At 37.7% G+C, this 10731-nt stretch overlaps 1 protein-coding gene across 1 annotated transcript; it reads left to right on the top strand.

Moving 5' to 3' along the window:
- Positions 1 to 3700: 3700 nt before the first annotated feature.
- On the top strand, positions 3701 to 7925 carry LOC127542806 (alpha-globin transcription factor CP2-like). Its single transcript, XM_051968631.1, has one exon. The coding sequence runs from the start codon at positions 3716 to 3718 to the stop codon at positions 5768 to 5770; it is 2055 nt and encodes a 684-aa protein (XP_051824591.1). The 5' UTR covers positions 3701 to 3715; the 3' UTR covers positions 5771 to 7925.
- The last annotated feature ends 2806 nt before the right edge of the window (positions 7926 to 10731 follow it).

Raw genomic sequence — 10731 nt, 5'->3', positions numbered from 1 at the left:
TCCTTATTAAAAACACTAAAGAGTATTGGAATAAATGGAGTTTTCCTTAAAATGATCGGTAGCATCTATTTAAAACCATCAGCAAGCATTGTATGTAATGGGGATAAACTAAAACCATTCCCAGTAAGAACAGGGGTGAAACAAGGTTGCCTATTATCACCATTACTATTCAATATTGTATTAGAAATGATAGCTTTGGCAATAAGAGACAAAAAAGAGATGAAAGGAATTAGAATAGGTAATCAGGAAACCAAATTATCACTCTTTTCAGATTATATGATGGTATTCTTAGAGAATCCTAGAGAATCAACTAAAAAACCACTAGAAACAATTCACAAGTTAAGCAAAGTTGCAGGATATAAAATACATCCACATAAATTATTAGAATTTTTACATATTACCAACAAAGTCCAACAGCAAGAGATATAAAGAGAAATTCCATTTAAAATAATTGTCAATAATACAAAATATTTGTTAATCTATCTGCCAAAGGAAAGTCGGGAACTATATGAATACAACTACAAAACACTTTCCACACAAATAAATCAGATGGAATCAGTTCGAAAAATATCAAGTGCTCATGGGCATACTGAGCAAATATAATAAAAATGACAATATTACCTAAATTAATCTACTTATTTAGTGCCATACCAATCAAAGTCCCAAGAAATTATTTTACAGATCTAGAAAAAATAATAATAAAATTCATCTGGAAGAACAAAAGATTGAGAATTTCAAAGTAATTAATGAAACAAAATGCCAATAAAGATGGCCTAGCTGTGCCAGACCTAGAAGTATATTATAAAGGAGCAGTTATAAAAACCATTTGGTACTGACTGAGAAGTAGAGTAGTTGATCTGTGAAATAGGTTAGTTCACAGAACAAAATATTAAATGACTATAATAATTTAGTGGTTGATAAATGCAGAGACCCCAGCTTTTGGGATAAGAACTCACTATTTGACAAAAACTGCTGAGAAAATTAGAAACTAGTATGGCAGAAACTAGGTGTTGACCCACACCTAACCCCATATACCAAGATAAGGTCAAAACGGGCTTATGATTTAGACATAAAGAGTAATATTACAAGCAAATTAGAAGAACATGGGATAGTTTATCTCTCAGATCTGTGGAGAAGGAAGGGATTTATGACCAAAGAAGAACTGGAACTCATTATTGAACACCAAATAGATAATTTTGGTTACATTAAGTTAAAAAGTTTTTGTACAAACAAAACTAATGCAGACATTAGAAGGGAAGCAATAATTTGGGAAAACATTTGAAGAAAAGGTTCTGATAAAGCCCTCATTCCTAAAATATATAGAGAATTGTCATAAATTTATAAGAATTCAACCCATTCTCCAATTGATACATGGTCAAAGGATAGAAACAGAAAATTTTCAGATAAATTGAAACTATTTTTAGTTTATATGAAAAGGTTCTCTAAATTACTATTGATCAGAGAAATGCAAATTAAAACAAATCTGAGATACCACTACACACCTCTCAGATTGGCTAAGATGACAGGAAAAGATGATGAATATTGGAGGGGATGTGGGAAAACTGGGATACTAATACATTGTTGGTGGATCTAACCATTCTGGAGAGCTATTTGGAACTATGCTCAAAAGTTATCAAATTGTGTATACCCTTTGATTCAGCAATGTTTCTTTGTATCTGGGTTTTTTTTTTTCTGCTGAGGCAATTGGGGTTACACAGCTAGGGTTCAGCTAGGAAGTACTAAGTACCTGAATTCAGATTTGAATTCAGGTCCTCCTGACTTCAAGGCTGGTGCTCTGTCCACTGCATCACATTGTTGCCACAGCAGCTGTTTTTCTACTGGGTTTATTATATCCCAAAAAATCTTAAAAGAGGGAGCGGGATCCATATGTACAAAAATGTTTGTGGCAGCCCTTTTGTAGTGGCAAGAAACTGGAAGCTGAGTAGATGCCCATCAGTTGGGGAACGGCTGAATAAGTTATGGCATATGTATGTTATGGAATACTATTGTTCTATAAGAAATGATTAGCAGGATGATTTTAGAGACACCTGGGGAGACTTATATGAACTGATGCTAAGTGAAGTGACCAGAACCAGGAGATGATTGTTCATGGCCATAGCAAGATTATATAATGACCAATTCTGATGGCATGAGATGATTAAGGCCTGTTCCAATGATCCTGTGAAGAGAGCCATCTGCACTCAGAGAGAGGACTGTGGGAACTAAGTGTGTAACACAACATAGCATTTTCCCTCTTTTTGATGTTGTTTACTTGTTTTGTTTTTTCTCATTATTTTTCATTTTTGATCTGATTATTTTTGTGCAGCAAGATTATTGAATAAAAATGTATACATATATTGGATTTAACATTGTAGTTTAACATGTTTAACATATATTGGATTACTTGCCATCTGGGGGGGAAGATTGGGGGAAGGAGGGGAAAATTTGGAACACAAAGTTTGGTAAGGGTGACTGTTGAAAAATTATCCAAGCACGTTTTGAAAATAAAAAGCTTTAATAAAAATCCAAAGCTTATATCCCCTGCACACCTAAATGATAGCAGTTTCATATATTTTTTTCTTTAGTAAAAACTCTACTATTAATATTAATAAAGTTACTATCAAATTTTTGACAAAAAGGAAAGTTGTTCATTTTAGAGAATTTATTAGGGAAAAACTACTGTTTTGAAACCATCATATTGGTATGTGTCATATAAATTGTGAGAATAATCCAATTAATCAAATATTTAAAATCCCTGACCTTATGATATCTCTTTAGAACTAAAAATATCATGTTCTTGATGGTCCCTAGAATACCAAAGAACACCAAAATCCAGACTTGCAGGGAATTTTCATGCGGGAATGTTGGAAGAAATTTTAAGTAGAGATTCATTATTATCAATTATTATTATTAGCCACAGAGACTTTGTGATTACTGAAAATACTATGACTTTACTGGATACCACCAAAACTTACAAACTCCAAGTATCTGGAGAGAAAAAACCTGTGGCATCCTCTGCAATCCCTTCTTTGTTAAAGGTGCCTACTAGTAGTAGTATTTCTAATAATGAATATTTAGTTTTTGGGGGCATTACTATATGGTTTTATATAATAAGGACTGATAAAGGGAGACAATTTTTGTAAATAAGATCCAAGTAGGTAAGATGTAGTCACGTGAGTTATATAATAATATAATATATAAATAAGAAAATAAACTTTTGGGAAAAAAAACAAAAAGAAACAAACAACCAGATCTTAGGAGGGTGTTCATTTAGACATGAGAATCTCATATCGGTTTTTTAGAAATTTCTTAGAAAATTAAATTCCCAGCCCGGCAATGAGTGCCACCGCAGAAAGAAACAATAAGGACTAGATTGTGAATACAGAATTCCCAAACAAAGATGTGACTGGGGCCTGGAATGTCGGGGCTTGTTGGAAATATGCAGCCTAGAATCCTGACCTGGATGAGTCAGAAGGGCCTTTTTTGGGGTGGGGTGGGGGTGGGGCGGGTACATCATTTCTTGATTGATATAAAATGCCTATTGAGCATCAGGGATCTTTAAAAACAACAACACAAAACCCCAAACTAAATTGAGCCAATTCTGAGAGAATGGGAAATACTAAGGAGGCTAAAGTGGATGATTCTGTGAATAGATGCCATAGGAGAAGGAATGCTTTCAGGTTTGGAAGAGCCAGGGAGAATAGAAGGAGAAGGGATGCTTGTGGGGAGGGGTGGGGAGCACAGAGACCCGCAGTTTGAGCTAGTCGAGGGGAGGGGGGCAGGGCTGGGGAACGTCTGCAGTCTGCGGTGGGCGAGATGGGCGGGGACTTCCGGCATCAGTGCGTCTGCGCTGGAAGAGCCCCCTAGAACCTCGCCGTTTCTTGGGAGCCAGAAGCCTGCAGGACGACTGGGAGTAGGAGAGGGTCAGTCTGCAGCAGAAGGTCGATTGTGGCGTTCGTGTAGAAATTTTCTCCAGCGGTGGACTGGTCTCGCCATCTCCGGTGCCGCAGACCTGCAAACCACCGCCCCTCCCATCCCGTGTACTGCGGACCTGCATTCCGCGTCCCTCCTCCCCCCTCCTCTCGTGAAGCAGACTGCGCCCCGCCGTCTCAGTGCAGCAGATCTGCATCCCGCCGTTCCCCAGTTGAAGCGGACCTGCAGCCGCCCTCCCAGTTCCAGCGGACCTGCATCCCGCCTTGCCGGTCGGAGCTCGGCAATCCTCTACCTAGCGCAAGTAAAGCAGGTATCTGCAGGGGGCCCTTTGGAAGGAGGAGGGATGGCCGGGGTCCCGAAGCCGTCGCAGGCAGACGAGGAGATCGAGTCCGGGTTGGTGCAGGATTTTGAGGCCGCTCTGTCCGGGATCGGCCAGGAGCAGGGAGCGGGGGCCTTGAACATGAGTGATGTCCTTGAATTGCCCATGTTTAAAGAAGAAGAGTCAGGGCTGCCACCTGATGATGCAAATAAAATGCCCTTCCATTATGTGCTTTGTGCTGCTACCTCTCCCGCAGTCAAGCTCCACGATGAAACGCTCACCTATCTCAAGCAAGGGCAGTCTTATGAGATCCGAATGCTGGACAATAGGAAAGGGGGGGAACCCGCAGAGATCAGTGGCGGGCTCGTGAAGAGTATGTTTCGGTTGCTGTTCCATGATAGGGGACTGCAGTACTCTGAGCAGCAGCAGCAGCTTGAGAGCTGGAGATGGAACAGGCCAGGGGACAGAATCCTTGATATAGACCTGGCAATGTCCGTGGGTATAACCGACCCTTGGGCAAATCCAACTCAGCTGAATACTGTGGAATTCCTGTGGGACCCTGCTGCAAAGAGCACATCCGTGTTTATTCAGGTGCACTGCACCAGTACCGAATTCGATGTGAAACAACCTGGGGGAGAAAAGGAAGTAGCATTCCGACTTCAAATTGACACTTTCAAGGAGAATGAGAATGGAGAATACACTGAATACTTGCATTCAGGCAGCTGTCAGATCAAGGTTTTCAAATCTGATGAAGCAGACGAGAAGCAAAAAATAGACAGGGAGAAAATGGAGAAGAAAAGCCCTAGTGAAAAGGAAGAGTACCAACCTTCCCGTGAGAAAACTCTATTCACAGAATGTGCTCCATGGGTTGAGATGCCATATGCCAACAATTCCCAATCACCTGGCTTTAACAGTTCCCATAGCAGTTTTTCCACCGGAGAAGAGAATGGTTCACCAAACCACCAGCCAATACTAGCTCTTCCAGTTACAGATAAACTTCTGCCAACCACTACTCCCCAGGAAATTCAACAGTGGCTACAGCGCAACCGATTCTCTGCCTTCTCTGAGATTTTCTCAAATTTCTCTGGTGCAGATCTGTTGAAGTTAACCAGGCATGATTTTATCCAAATCTGTGGCCCTGCTGATGGAATCCGATTCTTCAATACCATAAAAGAGCGATTGGTGAGGCCCACGATGACAATTTACCTTTGTCACGAATCCCTGCAGTTGAGTGAGCAACAGCAGCAGAAGTACGAGACTGTAGACTCAAATGCTGTTTTGTTTGTGTACCGTGCCATCTATCTGGACGAGCTGACAACTGTTGAGCTGACAGAGAAAATCGCCCAGCTTCTCGGGATTTCTCCTTCTCAGATCACTCAGATGTACAAATTGGGGCCAAAAGGAATCCATGTGCTCATCAGTAATCAGATGATCCGCAACTTTGAAGAGGAAGCTTGTTTTCTTCTCAACAAAACAAAAGCTGAAACCAATGACAACTACTACATCGTCCTGGAATAGAAGGGGACCATCCTGTGCTGGGTAGCTGCTGCTTCCTTCTCCCCTTGGACATTCCCCCTCTTGCAGAGGGATATGGACAGAGAGTTGGAGGTCTGCAGGAGCCTGACTGATGGAGAGTGGGAGGTGGAGTGATGCTATTCTGTGGAGATGTATGCCCAGCCGTCCATTCCTTGTCCCAACCCTTTTGCCACATCCAAACCCCTGTCCTGCATGCTGTTCTGCAGCTGTCTTCTAGTTACAAGTTCTGGACTGTGTTGTTGTTGTTAAATATTGATAAAAACTTGTCATATAATTTAGCTTTTTTGTTGGTCATAATGATGATAGGAATTGTGTGATGTCTAATTGAAAATGTTGAATTGTGTGATAATTTGGAGCCATGTAATTTTTTTTCCTAATATATAAACAAAAATGAATCTTTATATTCTTTAGCCTATCCACCAACCAACTCCTCCATGACATACCTGCTGTCTCTGCTTTCACTGCACTGTATTTGTTCCTGGAAAGCAGAATGGTGGGGAAAATTTTTTGTTTTTTCCCCAATTCACTCTATTTTCTGCTATTAACCCTCTTGATACCCCATAGTGATCCTGCAGTGCTGTGATTCCTCACATGTTATTTGGAAGATCAAGGAAACAGCTGCCAGAGTGACCCACTAGTAGGGTCAGAGATATGAAAAACAAAATATAAGTATTTTCTCTCTGTCTCTTTTTGCAGGGGAAGGGGGTTGCAAGAAGGGCACTATTACACAATAAAAGTTGGCAGGATTTGAGCACTTACTGTTCTTCCTAAAATTAATTTTTCCCAGTGAGGTTTTTCAGGATATTAGTTTAATGTATAAGACTTTTTGTCTCTATCTTGTGGCCTCTTTCCTAGCATTAGAAGCCCCTTTTGTTTATGTAGTGTTCTTGACTAAGTAGTTCTTAAGGGTATCTTTCCCATGTGAGTAGAAGGAGCCCCACACTAGGAGTCAAGACCAGGGTTCTAATCCTTAGCTCTGCAGTAATTCACTCTGTGGTCCTGGAAAACTTGCTCCTTTTGGGCTTCTCTTTCCTTATCTTTAGTAAACAATGTGAATAAGGTGAGCTCCAAAGTCCCTTTTAGCTATAAAATCTAGAATAATGTGATCCTGTTTGTATTCATACCTTTTTCTTGTATTTTTGTTCTTCTTAAAATGATTGTGTAACTATGGGTATTCCTTTCTTGCTGCACATGTAGATTGCTAAAAATTACCTTTACAGATTAAATTAGGGCTGAAGAAGATATTGCTAAAAGATTCTGTATGGGTTTGGATTTTGATTGTTTAAGCACTTGATAAAACTTAATTGTTTTGTATATAAGGGAAATTTTTGACCATTAAAATTATCCTGCCATGTAATCTAATTACTTTTGGTTTAAAGCAAATTGAAAATCTTTAAGTTACAATATTAATAAGGGTTTCATGATTAAAAATAATTTTTAAAAGAGATTAGAAGGAGAGCTGGAGGAGAGCTTCCAGAAGGGATACAGATATCCAGGAGAAAACAATTTTTGTAATGGCAAGGAACTGGAAACTGAGTGGATCATTTGGGGAGTGACTAAATAAGTGATGGTATATGGATGTTATAGAATATTATTGTTCTATAAGAACTGATCAGGATGATTTCAGAGAGGCCTGGGGAGAGTTACATGAATTGATGTTAAGTAAAGGGAGCAGAATCAGGGGATCATTTTACACAGGAACAGCAAGATTACAGGATGATTAACTGTGATGGACTTGGCTCTTTTCAACAGTGAAGTGATTCGACGCAATTCCAATAGACTTGTGATGGAAAGAGACATCTGCATCCCCAGAGAGGAATATGGAGACTGAATGTGGAACACAGCATAATACTTTGACCATTTGTTATTGTTGTTGTTGTTATTGTTTGTTGACTAGGCTTTTTTCTTTCTCATTTTTTCTTCAATTTGATCTGATATTTCTTGTGCAGCATGTTGAATGTGGAAATACATTTAGAAGAATTGCACATGTTTAACTTATATTGGATTACTTGCTGTCTAGGGGAAGGGGGAGGGGGAAGGGAGAAAAATTGTAACACAAGGTATTGTAAGGAGAAGTATTGAAAACTATTGTTGCATATAATGTGAAAAATAAAAAGCTAGTGTTATCAAAAGAAAACTTTGTATGTGATAAGATTCATGTGTATTGTAAGGATTCTCCAGTACAAAAAGGAAAAGAAAAATTCTTATGTTTTCCAGAAGGCTCCAGCTCTACAATCCAAAATCTCAGCCCCTTATAACACTGACATTTGAGGCATTCTGGGACCTTGCAAGCATCTTTGTTTCTAGGATTCTGGGGTTTAGAATTTCCTGCCTCTGAAGGGCCAGATTTTGAGTGAAAACATTAAAGAAACAAGGAGATGTGGGGTCACTCCTGGCACATAAAATGTATGTGCTTTAAAAAAAAATTTGTAATGAAGATTCATAAACTGGCTGAGACTATAGGATCTGCTAAGCCAGAATTGTGAGGGCCTAGAAAAAAGGGGGAAATTTACAGTGTCTGGGAATGGACATTTTCAGCAAAATGCAACAATAAGAAATGGTTTGGGAAACCAGAGTTCTTGAACAGAGATTGTTAGATTGGAACTTAGAATATCTGAGCTTGATTTAAATATACAATCTAGAATCCTGAGCTGGATGAAGTTGCAGAAAGGAATATCAGATTGGGGGCTGATTAGAACAGAAACATAGTGGGTGACATTCAGAGGCTCATAAAGAAAAATTTTTGAAGAAATGGAGTTTTAGAACAGACAGTTCAAGTTTAAGCAAAGCCTTGAGAAGAGATTGGGGAGGGACTATTGGGGAAGGGATATCTGATTGAGGAGAGAACCCCAAAGGTCTGAGTTGGTGTATCTTTAAATTTTCCATATGCCATATTTGTGAGGGCTCTGATAACCTATATAATCTTCTGGGGTAGGGATCTTTAAATGCAAAATGTCATCATTTTCAAAGATTATATTAAATATAATAAATAAAATAAATATATTAAAAATAATAAAAACAATAAATATAATAAAAATAAAAATAAAATAAATATAAATATAATAAAAATAAAATAATAAATAAAATAAATTTAAAAATTAAAAATAATAAATATAATTAAATATAAATAAATAAAATAATTTATAATAATAAATATAATTAAATATGTAAATATAACTAAATAATAATATTAATTAAATAATTAAATATAATAAATACAATAATTAAATATAATTTATTACTGGGGAAAATATCTTCCAGTTTTATATGAATAGAAAAAGGTGGATAATTTAGAATTTCTGGATATCAATCATTTAATTCAATTTACTTTGTATTTTCCTCTTTTGAAGATAAAAATGCACATCTATTTCACATTCACAAAGGTTTGAAAAAAATGACTGCTAATTTTTAGCTAATTAAGAAGTCCACAGTAAAGGTAATATACCAGCAAAAGAAAACAAACACAATTCCATGAAGTTCCTTTTTTTATAAGGAGTGCTAATTATATTATTACCACTGACAATGCATATAGTATATTTTTGGACAAAAAAGGAACCTAGGGATTAAGTCCTGAACCCTAATAAGAAATAGACTAATAAAGTAATTATCCAATAATAAAATAAAAAGACAAATCCTAAGAGACTATAGGAAGGAATGGCCTTAGAGTCCAAAACATCTCCTCTAGGAAGCCCCTTGGAATGCTGAATATCCTGGCTGCTCTTGAGACCTTTCAGATATATACATTGGAAGAGTCCTAGAGCTGAAAATATTGCATTTCCTAGCTAGGGGATAAGTTCTGCCTCTGAATGTGCAGATTTTGAGTCAAAATCTGAGAACAAATTTTAGAATGGGGGATGCCTCGTGACCATATAATGTATCAGCTTGAAGGAAATTTTGAATTCAGAATCATGAAATGAATGAAACTGTAGAATTTGCAAGACCAGAATTTTGAAAACCTATAGAAGTGGGGAGATGGGGAGATAAATGAGGATTGGGAATGGACATTTTCAGAACTACGAGCATCAAGAGTGTCTGGCTTGGTAGTTGCCATGGAGATGAAAATGAGAAAGCAAGCAGTGCCTGTAGAATAGGGGACCTCAGAGCAAAGAAAGCAATTAAAGCAAAAAAGATCAAATCCTGTAGTGTTCTGAGTAACAAGATATGCTATATAGCTAGGTGGGCTGTGAGAATAGAAATCATCTGCTGAGCAATGGGCCTCCCAGTTGAAAATCTCGTATCTCAAAAGGATTTCTTTTCATACACACACACACACACACACACACACACACACACACACACACTGTAAGGGTTCAAATATTGGCCATTTTTTTTTACTAATTAAAAAATAAGAAAACAGATTTTCCATAGGAGTTCATTTATTTGTTCCTATATAATTTTTACTGGGCATTGGTGATGTATAAAAACAAAGAAATTAAAAGCAATAACGACAACAAAACCCCTCAATCTTCACACACCCTTTCCAAATGGTTTAGTGAGATTGCTGATAATATTTGGGCTAGCCAGAAAGAAAAAGCCCTAAACATCACAACACCAGCACAAAAAACAAAATGTTCCTTGATGCATGCCTTTTACTTATTAAAGATTGTTGTGACCATTAGTATGAATGAAAATGAATATCAAGCAATTTTGAACCAAAAGATAAGAGTGCAGTATAGAAACTACATTAATGAGGTTTCTATTTCCAGATCGTCATATTGGTAAGAAGTGATGCACATTGTAATAATAAACCAATTGATAAAAATAATAATAGTACCTTTAGCAAAAAAATGGCTTTAGAACCAAAAATGTTATGTCTTCAGTGGTTCCTAGAATACTTCCAGGTACTCTTCATGTGAGATTTTTGGAAGGAGTTGAAAGCAGAGACAGAGAATGTCTGAGTTAGGAGTTGAATCCTGACTCTGAATGCACCAATGGGGGGTGGA

The sequence above is a fragment of the Antechinus flavipes genome, chromosome X, assembly GCF_016432865.1.
Source record: "Antechinus flavipes isolate AdamAnt ecotype Samford, QLD, Australia chromosome X, AdamAnt_v2, whole genome shotgun sequence".
In the NCBI taxonomy this organism is placed as follows: Eukaryota; Metazoa; Chordata; class Mammalia; order Dasyuromorphia; family Dasyuridae; genus Antechinus; species Antechinus flavipes.
The sequence above is the reverse complement of the archived record's forward strand: the minus strand, read 5'-3'. Positions and strand labels throughout refer to the sequence as shown.

Coding starts and splice junctions, on each gene's coding strand:
- LOC127542806 (XM_051968631.1), top strand. CDS start 3,716: ATGCTTGTGGGGAGGGGTGGGGAGCACAGAGACCCGCAGTTTGAGCTA.